This window comes from Solea senegalensis, linkage group LG3 (genome assembly GCF_019176455.1).
Source record: "Solea senegalensis isolate Sse05_10M linkage group LG3, IFAPA_SoseM_1, whole genome shotgun sequence".
NCBI classification, from domain to species: Eukaryota; Metazoa; Chordata; class Actinopteri; order Pleuronectiformes; family Soleidae; genus Solea; species Solea senegalensis.
The window spans coordinates 27,468,997-27,483,371 of NC_058023.1; the positions used below are offsets into that span (position 1 = coordinate 27,468,997).

General features: G+C 43.8%; 1 protein-coding gene across 8 annotated transcripts; it reads right to left on the bottom strand.

Moving 5' to 3' along the window:
• Positions 1–882: 882 nt before the first annotated feature.
• tfec (transcription factor EC) lies at positions 883–12,392 on the bottom strand. 8 transcript variants are annotated; one of them, XM_044021458.1, is made up of 9 exons: positions 11,447–12,014; positions 8,670–9,686; positions 8,030–8,272; positions 7,297–7,398; positions 5,406–5,526; positions 4,364–4,420; positions 3,999–4,074; positions 3,116–3,263; positions 883–1,955 (listed from the first exon to the last, which is right to left on the bottom strand). In XM_044021458.1, exons 2-9 carry the CDS (start codon positions 8,727–8,729, stop codon positions 1,524–1,526), a joined length of 1,239 nt encoding a protein of 412 aa, XP_043877393.1. In that variant the 5' UTR covers positions 8,730–9,686; positions 11,447–12,014; the 3' UTR covers positions 883–1,523. The 8 variants fall into 8 exon arrangements, with proteins under 8 accessions (XP_043877393.1, XP_043877394.1, XP_043877390.1 ...); XM_044021459.1 differs by lacking the exons at positions 8,670–9,686; positions 11,447–12,014 and adding an exon at positions 12,074–12,392; XM_044021455.1 differs by lacking the exon at positions 8,670–9,686 and having other exon boundaries at positions 5,481–5,526; positions 11,532–12,014.
• Between the last annotated feature and the right edge of the window lie 1,983 nt (positions 12,393–14,375).

Genomic DNA, 14,375 nt, shown 5'->3' on the forward strand with positions numbered 1-14,375 from the left:
TCAGCTCACGGTAGACTCATCAGAATTATCACTCCATGTCCACTTGTCTTTATTATCCAATTTTCCTTTTCTCGCCTCCTTTCTGGCACTCGTCGCCAATCAGTCACCTTGTAAGCTGGTCCTTCACCTTCCGCTGCAAATGTTCCCGGGCTTTGTTCGCGGCTCCTTGGACTCGTCGTCGCCGAGGTGGAAGCGCTTGTAATCAGATTAGCACGCGTTCATGTGTGTGTGTGTTTACGTTAGGCGACACTGAAACTACTCTGTTTTTATTAGAAAACAAGCAATCTGAAGTTTTCTGTGTCCATATAATAACGAAACAGGAAGCTGTTTTGTTCCTCTTTGTTTCAGAAAGTACTCCCAATGAAAAACAACCATTTTTGAATAGTAGAACAAGAATTTCTCAATTTTTCAGTTATAGTTATGGACAATAAGAACCACTCAGAATGTAAATGTGAGGCGATACTACGCGTGACGTCTCCAGACTGCCAGGCACTGATTGGTCAGTGTGCCGTCACAACAGTGCCCAACAATGCTGAACTGTAGAACAGTTAATCCTAAAAGCGTGGGTTAATCTCCAACAATTACCAAGGAAATGTCAATATTTAACAGAGGAGTCTGTATTTAGCGACAGCGAGCAGCATCACAAACCCTGCCACTGTATTTCAGTCCAGTTAAATAAAATATTTAACGAAGTCACGGCAGTTTAATGCAGCCGTGCAGTGATGACTCCGCCCACATTGAGGACTATTTGTAGTGGAAAACCAACCTACTGTTCCGTGCCGTGATAGGTCGAAGCGAGCTGGGACCACAGTGGAAAAGTTTTATTTCTTATTTGTTTTGTGTAAAGTTACGAAACAAGAACTTGAGTAAGTGAAGCCAAAATCAAGTAAATAAAAAAAGGGGTTTATTGTATTTTTCCCACCCCCCCCCTTGCAAGAATACAAAAGATAATTTGTTAGATGTTTGTGTAAATATGAATATGTACAGTATGTATTAATGAATACACAAACTAAAACAAATAAACATTGAACAGAGACAAAAGACGTGGACGAGACAAAGGACACATTAGGCACTGCGGTAAGTACAAAACCGAGACTTTAAATAAGGCACATGACATCGTCTCTGTCCTGCTTTTCTCTAAAGTTATAGTCATACGTTTGTTAAAAACGGACACTTTTGGCTGGTTTTCAGTGAATGTTTTTGAGTACATTGTTAAACGGGATGAAAACGTGGTCTATTTACATTATGTACATATATATATATATATAATGGATGTATAAGGCTGATGAATGTCTCCCTTTTTTTAATGAGTGTTTCTGCTCTATGTGGGAGGCAGAGGAACATGTTCATGTTCCGTCGTCGAGTTGAAAAAGAGCAGATGGCGCCGCGAGTTGGGCAGCTTTTAGTCCAAGAACTACACAGGTTATATCCAGGTGGCACTTGACCTGACTTGAATGTGAAGTGGTCAATATTGTATGTCCAGTGCCACGAGGCAGTCTTTTTAAGAGAGAGGGGGCCCCCCATTATAGGTCGCCCCCCCCACTGGAGCTGAAGCTGCTCCGGCGGCTGCTGTCCTTGGACGCGGCTCCGGGGGAACCGGACGACAGGAGCGGGTCGGCGCCGAACGGTGAGAGCGGGTCGTCCATCAGGATCTCGTCCAGCCGGTGCTCCTCCTTGAGCGTGGCGCTGAAGAAGTCTGTGAAGTGGGACAGTGGGTCGGAGAATGATGTGCAGCCGTCGGTGCCGGTGATGTGATCCTGTGGCCCGGCGGCAGTAGGGATCCTCTGGAGGTAGTCACTGTTGGGGTCCTCCTGGTACAGGGGAGGCTGCTGGACCTGGGGAGGTGACTGTTGTTGCTGCTGTTGTTGTTTGACGAGGTGGGAGGATAATTCAACTGTCCCCAGGGATGTAGTCATGTTTGGGAGACCATGTGCTCGCGCCTGGATCTCAAGCTCCTGGAAGACAAAAGAAGATAAATCATTAGATCACAATACCTTAAAACTATAGTGTGGAACTTTTAAATGTGTTTAAACTATTGCCAAATGAGTTCACACAGTTTGGATGGTGCCCATCAGCTCCACTCAGTGAAGTGGTGCTTAGATCTCTTGTTTCGCTGTGACCTTCTCGCACCGCGCACGCGACTCATTTTATCTCAAGACCGATCGCGGCATCGGCAACATTGCGGCCGGTTAGCAAACAGGGTGAAGTATGATTGACGACACACACAAAAAAAGTGTTACCGCTGCTCATTCAGCAGTTTGACGGGCTAATCTTTAAATGATCTAAATACCAAAAATCGCATGGTGAAACACTGGGATGAACCGCACCTTTTTTCCACATCACCTCACACTGGGGTTTTTTTTTTGTTGGGACAATCGGGAGTTGACACACTCCTCTCCCACACGCACACTTTCTTATCACAGCTTATGCGACCGGCGCTAATCACACATCGGTGTCATCGCGGCGCCCAGTTTGACCTTTATTAGCTGTCACTATATCATCAGCAGCTGTGAAGGTTTCCTGGATACCTCCGTCATCTTCGAGGATGATTACATATTTTTGCGTCTCTCCCGTCGCTGTGGTAAAGTTGGATAAACCACAGTGTGTGTGTGCGTGCACAAATTGTGTAACTATATGCGCTGACGTATTACTGACTATTACTGAGCCTCATCTATTCCTGACACCTAGTTTTATCTCCACTGAAAAAGGGATTAGACCATTGGCTTTATTCGTAGGGTAATTAGCCCAGAGAGCGAGCTAGGTGTAAGGACCTGATGTAAACAACAGTGTGAGTTGGGGGTGGGGCTCGCTCTGGAGGTGGAAATTAGCAGAAGTGAAAAGTGGGGTGAGCCTGGGGTCCTTACCAAACTTTGGTTTAATAAAAACAGGAGAGCTAGATAATGTGGAAACGCGAGTATAATTGGATGATTCACTGGGCCTCTGCGAATGTGAACGCGTGAAGACCTTAGAGAGATAATTGGCCTCATGTTTGTGTTGAGAAGGAAGTCGATGAAGTGCACTGTTTTTGTGACGAGGATGTGAAGGCATCACACGTTGGCGTTCCCTCTTTACAGCTAATGAGTACGGCAGAGACAGCAGTCTCTGTTGTTCTTACCTGAATCCTCAGCAGCAGCCTCCTGTTGGCTTGCTCCAGCTTCTTCTGCCGGCTCTCCAGCTCCCTCGCGTGCTGCTGCTCCTTCTGCAGCCACCTAATGTACTCCACTGAGGCCTTCAGGATGGTGCCTTTGTTCCAGCGCATGTCTCTGTGAAAAAAAAAATTTGTTAAAGATAACCTTTTACACAGAAACCCCCTGATGTCGGCGGAATATCCTGAAAAAAAAGTTTCAACATAGTAGTTTCTACTTCTTTTTATGATGTGAATAAGAAATGGTGATTTACACTGAGCAATTATTCATCTTTGGACATTACATGGCGACACTGAATGGGGGGTTTTAATAGAACAGTTAAGTAGCTCCGTGGAAAGTCCATTCTCGTGCCTCTTTGCTCGGTAAAATTAATCCTTGAGTAAAAATAGGTGTGGTAAAAATGAGCTAAGTAGGAAGACAAGGAGGGGGGGGAATTGAGCATCGGAGTGAAGGTGCAAGAGTGCAAGTCATTCCTTTTGCAGATCTTATTGTCTTTTTTTTTTTCTTTTAAAGGACAGTGGTAAAATTGTCCTTTTGCACACAAGTGAGACATCGGCCCGATCGGCGGCTAATAATCTCCTTTATCCCGCGTTAATGGCAAAGTGACAACGCTCACCTCCATTTAAATTTGAGGCAAAGTTTAAGTGCGAAAGATGGCTGATGGATTTCGGCTCACCCCCATTCTCCATCTAACTAACCTGCCGTGACCCAGCAAAAGGCTGTAGTGCACAAAAAAAAAAAGACTGAAATGTGCTTGCGTGCTCATTTGGAATCCAGTATCTTTGTGCTGGGAATTGAATACACCTTCACATGCAGTTGTTTCAATGATATAACAGGAGTGTTTCAACTTACGGGTCGTTCGACTTCGGTATCAGTGTCCCCAACTCCTTTATCCTGTAGTTTATGTTGTATCTCCTCCTCCTTTCAACTAAACAAATAGAACAAGAAATGATAAGAATATTGTCATAAATGTTTAACACACGTCAAAAAGGAATGAAAATGTCCAGCCGTGTTGCCGGGGTGTAGCACAATAACTTCACTTTCTTGTAAATACAACGCGAGAGAACAAGTGCACATATTATTGCGGCCGTTCGACGAAAACATGTCATTAACCAAAAAAGATAAAAACCAAATCTCTATCTCCCTCGAGGCGAGCCGTAACTCATCGTCACATCATAAACTCTGAGGGAGTTGAAAGGCGGCAGGATGACACTCACTCAAGTTGTGGTTGTCTTTCTTCTGTCTCTCTTTGGCCATCACCCTTGTGTCGAGCTCTGTCAAAAGAGAAAAAAAATCACAGAGGGGACGAAGTGATTAGCGACGCACACTAATTTAGAAACTGAAAGACAACGGTCACACAATACCAATGCAGTCACACACACACACGATCGGTTGTTTTGAGACAGTTCAGTGCTGGGGTCGGCCTGAAAGTGGAGCCTCTGTGTGTTAGAGCCTACACCCCAGACACAAGTTTGACCTCCTTACACACACACACACACACACACACGAGTGAAAGAGCCCCATTTATACCCTCTATCTATGTCTAACGCTCATTGTGGAGAATTAAAATGGTGAGCACTCTTTAACCACTTAATTAAGACGCTAATGCGTCCCAGGGAAGGACAAAAAATGCCAGTGCATCCATATTTGTATTCACATTCTTCTCAGTCACATCATTTGGGACCTGAGATTGAATTTCCCAATTTGTCTCTGTTGATTCAATCAAGGACAATTTAGACTGTGCAACGGCCCATTGTCCTCTCCGCCCACACTCAGAACCAGTCAACAATTTACTTATTTGCCGGTTGAGAGAGGAGGGCTCTGCAGGCATCCTTTCGATTTCCTAAATCAATTAGCCGCCTTTGCTTGATGCATGACAATAATAAGAAAAGTCTTAAAGGGGCCCTCTGTTTTTTTGCGCCGTGACGAAAAGTCTACACATTTCCGCGGCCTATTAGCGGAGGGAACGACAAGCGGGCCAGTGTTTGTCAAGTGCAGGCCACAAATCACCTTTCATATTTGCCTGACACGTGTAATTTGACTTGATCTTTGCAGGAAAAGACACACAATATGTTGCCATTTATAGTGAACACAAGTGACTTTGTTCCTCCATGCAAAACTTTGATGTTTAGATATTTTGTTGGTGGTGTTGCAGTGACCCAAAAAACAACCACATTTCTTTTAAATCTACAGCAACCTGAGCTTGTGATAATGTATTAATTATTAATTGGTTAGCTGTGCTATGGTATGGGTTCATACCTGTGTATTCCCTTTTTACAGTGAGCTTTGTGGGGTTAGGTGTGGGACTCATTCCGCCATTAGGGGCGTTCATACCTTGTTCACCCCCATACAGGTCCAGCATGCTGCCACTGAGGGATACCTGTTGGAGGGAGAGGAGGGGAGGAGGGAGAGAACACAAGCAGAGCGGGTCAGCCACAGGTAAAGCACATTTACATTTCACAGACATTTAAACCCGGCTGCCTTTCACGGGACGAACAAAAGCCACGACGACGCAAACACTCGTTTTGTAGCTGCTGTGTGGCTTTGCATGTGGAGTGATCAGAGGGTCGCTCCACATGCAGGGATGATTGTCAGCCCCCAGGGCCTTTGCCCCCGCAGTGCCCAGCAGGAAGGTGTCGTAGCCACGTGTCTGCAGCAGCAGGACAAGGTAAACCCATTGCTTTGGTCATGAACTGGATGTCGCCCTCCAGTTGTCTGCTCAACCTTTGTTGCGCTAAAATTCGCAGGTATGCCTGACACTTTTTAACCTGGGTAAACCTGCTACAAAAAGGCAACTCCTATTTCCAGTGGTTGGCTGCAAAATCTACTTAAAAAAATGCAAGTGAAACTGAGCAGATCATGTACATATGGTGTCAAGTTAATGTATCCTGTACAGAAATACAAACTGGTTTGGCCTCCTTATGCTTAGTTCGATCAATAATGTCTTGATCTGCTGCCCTTTTCGAAACCCCGGCACTTGAAAGCGGTCCTGAAACAAAACTGCGCTCTGTGTTGAAAATAGCATGTCGTCAGATAAAAAGGCTAGCTGGGTCAACTGCTTGAACAGAGGCAAAACTGTTTGCCTACGGGTCTCAGCTCGCCTGGGAAAGACTGCATCAGTTCTGCGATAATGATGCCTTTTCACGGGAGTATAGGACGTCAACATATAGCATGCTGACACACACTTGTGTGTCTAACTCGCATTTGGGTATTCAAGAAACGCTCAAAGCCAATTTTATCCATGGCGTGTGTGACAAATCTAACTACTACACGACAGAATCTGATAAGGCTGCTTGTCAAGCGGTGGGAGGAAATGGAGAGGGAAAAACAGACAAAAACAGCAGAAAACTGCAGACGTTTCAGAATATCTGTGGTTTGCTTTTCATTTAGCATTATCTCACCGAGATGGGAAGAAAGAGGAGGAGGAGGGGGGGAGGGGATAAAAAAAAAAGTGCTTATCGAAATGAAAGATTGCAACGATTCTCCTCTTATTGAAATCACTTCAGTTCCTCTCCGGTCTGTGTTTCTGGATGTGTTGACACGGCGAAACGAAAGTGATGCACCGCGGCGTATGACTAATTGGGATGAATTGATCCGTTTAAGCATGGTATCATGTCTGAAACCTACAGGGAGTGTATGCATTTGCCCAATCCAGTGGCTCAGAACCTGTCGCCCACAGTTTTACTCCTCTGTCACACTTCTGTCCTCATTTCAAACCTACTACATCCTACTCCTCTTATCCAGTATCTGTTTTGTTCCTTGTCACTTTATCTGCATTTTATTCCCCATGGCATTCCCATCCCTCAAACTCTTTCTCAGTTTGCTTCAGGTGTTGCTATGTTCACACAGGTCAAATGAACCTTCTTGTAAGTTCCTTCCAGTGAAAGTATTTGTCTGTGGTGTCTTAAAGAATGTTAGACAGCTACATTAGATTAAGCACCTGCTATTGTCTTAAACGCAGTCTTTGTTTTTAAACGCCTTAAGCCCCAGTGAACTTTGACTCATCTTCAGACTTAAGCTGCCCTCAAACGAAGGCAGGTCCCAATTTTCCCAAGCGCCTGCACCTCAAAGTGTGGGCAGTTTGTGGAATTTAAAAACAGTATCAGTGCATGGTTAGAGCAAAAACAAATAGAACGTGATTCATACTTACATTGCTTTGCATTATGATGTTAGGCTCCATGCAATCCAGGCCTCCATCATTGAAGCCGGATTCAAGACTAATTAGGTCATCAATAACTTCATCCATTGGAAACTAAAAGATAAACAGTATTTTCAGTGTACTCCTGGACAGGCTGATTGTGTTTGTGTCAGGAATTCCATTACTGTCCAAGTCTGATCTTTTGAACACTCGTTGAAACATTCAAAATCAAAATAGACACAAGGAATGGGGGGTGGGGGTCTCTGTCGAGAGACTAATCCAATAACAGTCCAGTTCTCTGCTGCCATGTTCTCACAGCTAGTTAGAGGCATCGGCAGAAGGAGAACTCGCATCTGTTATCAAACTAGTTTCCTCGTTCGAGTTCTCTCATCAGAGACTGTATGTCTGAAGTTATTGATGAGCACATCAGAGAGAGAGGGAGGGAGATCAATTATGGCATCACTTTGTGTCGATGATGAGTTGGCAATTCAGTTTTGAGTCTCGACATAAGCAGATTGAGGTTCAACAGATATTCACAAAGTGTCCGCCATTATTCATCTCTCTTGGATTAAAAGATTCTTCTCATTTCTTAAGCAGTAAACAGTTGGCAGGAAAAATGTGACAAAAAAGAAGTATTCATTTAACACTAGGCATGATTTGAGTTTCCTCAATTTCACTTCCATATCTTCAGCAGTGTCATAATTCACATTCAGGCGCTTTCTGTTTTCCCCGGCAGTTCACTCACCTCACTGTCGTGACTGGCCATAGTGAGCAGGGTAACAGGGCTGGTGGGGCTGCTACTGTCGCTGACAGAGGGCATGTTCCCGGTCCTCATGATGGGCATGGTGGCCAGCGGCTGGCCGGGGGCGTGCGGGTGAGGCAGAGCGTGGACTTGCCCGGTCGATGAGGCCAGCGTCAGGTACTGCTTGACCTGCTGACTCTGGCTCTGGTGGAGGTGGAACTTGGAGTTCTCGAGGTGGCTCTGTACCTGCGACGGGGTCATAGCACACGGATGCTGTCAGTGAGCTGGCTGAACGGAAAGATGTCATTTACAGGGAGGTGGGGAGGTCGCTTGTTGTTTTTCATGCCGCTGAATCAGCGCTGACTGAGAGCATGAGCACAGCGGTTCCTTTGCATTTTGCCATTAGTCACTCAAAACATAACTTGAAGTCATGAAGTCGACTGTAATATTGAGCACCAGAGAGTGTGACTTAAAACATGGAGCAGCTAAAAAGTTGAAAATGCAGACATTGCCATGGATTACTTTCATATTCTAACAACAGTCAACAGTCAAGATCGCCAAATGAGTAGTTAGAGCCACAGCAATAACATGTTAGAGGTTAGAAAACACAGAGTACACATTCAGAATTGTTCCACATTCTTACATTTGAAGCTCTGGCCGCGTCCCGCATCATGTAGTAACTGCAGTCGGTTAAATGTGGCATTCTCAGAAAGGCAGAGAGTGCTCGAGATGGTTTGTTTTGATGTCGCAGCAGGTCAGCTCGAGGGATCCAGATCTGCTGCAGCAGTCCTGCTTAATCGGCTGACTTCTGAGTGTCTGTGCTCGCCAGTCCCCTACCAGTGTCTTATAAGGGGCCCTAAGTGAACTAATTAGGCCCAAAGCTGGGGGTAACCCTTTGTGTTGCGTAGCATGATAATCACTTCAAACACTGGACTGTCAGATCACCCAGGGTTTGATCACTGCAGGATATCTGCCTTTAGCCTCTATCACTAATTCACTGGGACCGCCCTTTTCTGTCCTAGTGACCAATCAGGGCTCAGCTCCCAGTGTCCTCTGCTGGCTGCTTCAGGGGTTGTGGCAGCACAATCGACCCTTGTTCCACACTGGGGGGTTTTAAATAACTCCGCTGATGCCATTTTTAACCATGCCTTTCCATTCATTGAGTGATTTCAATGTAAACAGTTTTGTGTTATTAGTTTCCCCAAACAATAAGTGCAATAAAACTGTTTTGAGGCATTTTTTTTTTTTTTTTTTACTGTAAGTTTGAGGCTATTTTGCAGGAGGAGCATGTCACCTAAAAATGTCTAATTTGCTTACTAGCTCATAAAGAAGTTCATTGTTAGACTTTCTTTTATCAGTTTATGGCCTGTTGAGTGTTCCCCCCTCATGTAGAAAGTAATAACTATTATATAAATATCTCATTATGTGAATCTAATACTACTGAAGTATCGTTATAGCAAATATTTTTAGAAAGTTAATCTTGCCTATTGTCTATTACCCCCAATTTCCTTCTGTAAATGTTTTATTCACTTTGCTCTGTGATCACATCGGAAGCATTTTATGACTAAACTTTTCCATGACTGGCCTCCGCTAATCAGCCGGCAGTAAAATACATTTAGATAAGAACATGTGGGTGTTGCAGCCGATTCAGTAGACTGTGCTATATGACATAACGGAAGGAAAAAGTCATATTTAGGAAGAATTATCTTGTCCTCCTTATCCACGTTGGCTCCCCTAATCATGATGTCACTTTAAAAGCTCATTTCCTTAGCATAAAAACAGGTGTGACTTGTGAGCGGAATTGCATCTACTGACGCTGTATTAACTGTGGCTCTTCATAAAGTCAAGTAACAATTTAATGCGAGACTCGAAGCATAACCCCTAAATGAATTCAGTAAAATAAGAGTGCAGGGTTTCAGTGTTTAAATAGGTACAAGTTTATAGTTACATCGTTTCTCCGATGTTATGTTTTCAGACTTTAAGCAACAACGCAGCGACTACCAGCTTTATATAAAAAGTCAGCATTATATTCACCTTGTCAGCTAAACTATAGCTGCCCTCATTCACCAGTCGTCCACCTAAGCAAGAACAGGCTCATCACAATACTCAACTTGTCAGTAATGACTGCGAGTTCTTATCTGTCGTCTCCGGGGTCCGAACAAGATGGTAGTTGTTAGCCAATCAGGATTTTTTTTTTCCACTACGGGTAGCAGGAGGGATGCCAGAACTGATACACACCACATCTGCTTTGTGTGACGGCAGATTGTGTGGTTTCACGTCGGGCTTTCTCACTACTGTAAATGCCGGAGACATGCTTGTTATCCACTTAGGGGAATCAGATTAGATTTGAGATGTAATGGCGCTTCAGTCGACAAGGTCAACTCCGACAATGGCCGGGCCTGTGCAAGTGTGAAGCGGACATGCTGGAAATTATCAATGGGTCGCCATGCACATGGGGACAGGAATGAGATAAGAATATAATCAATCGAAGGCTGAAGTTTGAGATGGTTGTGACTGTGATGCTGGTGTTTTTAGACACGCCAGTCTTTCTCTTTCTCAGTGCAGACACCTGTTGCAACAATTGTGGCAGTGTTTGAGGTCACAGCTTTATCATTTACACACATATGCACAGCTATATATATATATATGATATTTTTTACACACACACACACACACGTTTGCGCTACATTCTTAGTGAGGACCCTCATTGACATGCATTCCTTAGCCCCTGTCCCTAACCTTAACCATCACATCTCAGTGTCTCACCATAGCCTTTTACCGGAACCCTAAAACCAAGTCTTAACCATGAAAAAGCACTTCCCAAGATGTCCTCACGTACAATTTTTCGTCCTCACAATGCGACAAATACAAGAACACACACACACGCACACACACATGTTTGCACAGCAATTGAAGTGAGGACCCTCATAGATCGATTGCATTCCCCAACCCCTTACAACTAACCTTAACCATCACAACATTGTCCCTAACCCTAAAACCATGACTTAACCCCCGAAAAAGCCCTTTAAAGAGGACCAGCCAAAATGTCCTCATTCAATCTTTCGTCCTCAAAAAGTGACAAATACAAGAACGCACACACACACACGTTTGCACAGCATTTGAAGTGAGGACCCTTTAAAGACATAATGCATTCCCTAGCCCCTTACCTTAACCATAACCATCACAACTTAGTGCCTAAACCTTAAAACGTTAAACCCTAACCCTAAAACCTGGTCAAAGCCCTTTAAAGCCAAAATGTCCCCACTTTCCGAAACTGTCCTCACTCCGCATTGTTTATTCAATTTTTGCACTTTTCATTCCCTTTTTTTTTTTTTTTCGTTAAATTTCAGCTCTAAATAATTACTTTAACATATAAACAAACATCTGCTCTTTAGAATATGTATAAAATATTTGTCTTACGTCCAATCCTCAATCTTGGTGGGTCCTAAAAATACTGCACACACACACTCACACACACACATCTCATATGAACACACAAACTCACAGGTGTCTCTTCTAGCTCTTGCTTAACACAGTTTCTGTCTTGCCCAAGTTCTCCTTTCACTTCAGAAAAATCTGGCAAATGATGAAACAGTGGCTGAAATGATGTACAAAACCCGAGTGGGAGCTTTGGATTCATTTCTCCAAACATGCTGTGTTTTCCAAAAATGCAGATAAATACGGTGACAGAATGCAGTAGCAATGCTTGATTATCTTTCATTTCAACGCTGATGAGATGAAAGTGGAACAGAAAGCCTTCGCAGACATGCTTACTGTTTTTTTTTTTGGTTTTTTTTTTGCTGAGCGTGCTAACCAGTAAATCGTTGTAACCACACACCCAAGATTGTGAAATGTGAGGGAAGATAAGACAAAGTTGTCAAACTGATCCCAGAATCCACATTCCACAGTGGCTATTCACTTATTCTGGGTTGCAAGTGCACGCAAACACAAATAAATGCACACATAGTGATACACACGCACACTTTTTTTTTTTAAAAAGCTTGTGCGGCTATCCCCGGCCTGCAGCTGAGTCGCTCTCCCCCCTACCTGTAGAAGTTGGATCTCTGTCAAAGTGATCACTTTGACCACACAGCAGCGACTCATGGCTCCCCAGAGTGACAGCGTCTCCCACCACAGGAGCTGCGACTTCTTTTTTGCAGAAGAACAAGAACTGTCACGGCTACAGCTGTTGTCTCACCGAGACGGGGGGGCAGAAGAAGAGGAAGGAGAAGAGAGGTTCTGCAGCCTCCTTCCTGAGCTTTTGCAGAAATATCAGAAAGGAAGGCATGACACATCAGCTTATTTGGGAGCCGCACAGGCCGCTTCCTGTGTGTGTGAGTGTGTTGGTACATGTGTGTGTTTTTTGGTCTGGGAAAGGCCTGACAGAAGCAGAAATACAGATGGCAGTTAGGGGGGTTGAAGTTGAAGTGTGTGTGTGTGTGTGTGTGTGTTCATGAGTGTGTGTCGGGCTGTAAGAACTTGACAGAATGTGAGTTCCTGCTTGTGGATCACCACACTTTCCTGCCTGCCGAACATCCAGCCCTGCTCAGCAGATTCTCCCAGGTTATCTACGTGACACCCACTTCCCTTTGGAAGGCTTCTCAGCCATCAAACCGCAGCCATGGCTTCAGCCAGGGAAACATACAGAAAAACGCAATCTGTGGATGTGTGCAAAATATGCTAAAACACACAGATGTGCACTCGCATAAACTTGGTAACACGTTCCAATCACTGTCAGGCCGGCGTACGACAAATCCTGGAAATTCCTGGACTCAGCAAAATGAAAATGGGGTCATTGCAAGTCCTCTCCGTGTTCTCCGTTTCTTTTTTTTCTTTTTTTAATAATAAAGTCCTGCTAGGATTAAAAAGATAGATAGGAACCGAATTCTCTGACTTTTTTTCCACTACATTCACTTGCAAAAGTGTTTTTAATTTTAACACATGTTTAATTGCAATTAGCTAACCTGCACTGATAGAAAAGGTGCAGTTTCTTGAGGTTTGGGACCGTATTATACAGTGAAGAACAACTTTAATTCAAAGACAGAACTTAATTTAATAGACACCGAATGCAATAAAGTTGTGTAGTGTGTCCCCAGCTTAATGGATGATTGCATTACACAGAGAAAACTGGTCTTGGTGCGACCCATAAAGCAATCCCTACCAAATGGAGGAGAACATGCTCAGCTGCTCTTCATATCTGTTGTGTATTTGTGAGGGTGTGTGTGTGTGTACTCTTACAACTCCACCATTGCCCACGTGCATATTTGTCTTTTACTCGTTCTTTCCGCTGTGCGTATCGTATCTATATTCCTGGCTGGCCATTTGTGGCTCATCCTGGTGTGAGCCAAAAGTGCTCACCTTTGTTAGTCCCCCCGCGTGGCATGTTTTAAACATCAGGGACTTCCTGTAAGAGTCGGGCCTGCTTCTGAGACAACACTTCAAAGTGCATCTCCCACATCTGAGGGCTGTTTTATCCTGCCAGAAAAGGAATGCATAATGGACGCGGCACCAATGCACTTTTAATGATTTTCATATGAATTAAATATCGCAGCCATTTTAACTGGATTACACGTGGAACTGTGTGTGAAAGTTGTTACCTTACCGCGATGATGAACTGTGGAATGTGCTGCTCGACAGCGGCATGACAATTATTGCAGTTCAGTCTTTAAGTAAACACACGTTCTGGGAAAAAATGTTGCATCGTGTATGTTATGTGAAGTTACAACTCGTTAATGTGTAACAATCGTGAGTGAGAGACCAAACTTTGCACCTTGTATATGTTTTACTTACTGTAAATAACTGTTTCTTTTGATATTCATAAAAATAGAAAAATGTAGTATGGCAGTATAAAAAATAAAAATACGAGATGTTAAACTACTAATTATATAACTTTACATAGCTTTTTCTTTACTTACGAAGTTAACTAGCTTACAAACATTACATAAACTTGTTCCAGTCAACTGTAGGACGTCAGGAAGCTGAAGTAAGAGGCAGGAGAAAGAAGAAGTGCAGTCTGCCCTCTCAGTCAGTGCAGAGGAGATGCAATTACTACAAAATGCAGTAATATAATTTCTGCCGCTAAAGCGGTTAGATCTCATTATTCCCGATTAGCAATGAAAAGGAGTCTGTTCACGGGAACACCTAAGAGAGTGTAGAGCCTTCACTCACACAGGCACAAACACTAATAAAGAGTTTGAGTTCCTTATCTCTATTCTTAGTTGTTCAGCTTGCGTTACAGAATGTACAGTATGCCGCCCAAATACGAGTGTGTGTGTACACGTGTCACAGTTAGTCCTGATTCTTTATACACAAACACTTTTTGTCCAGTTGCTGCTATTCTGTAGTAAAG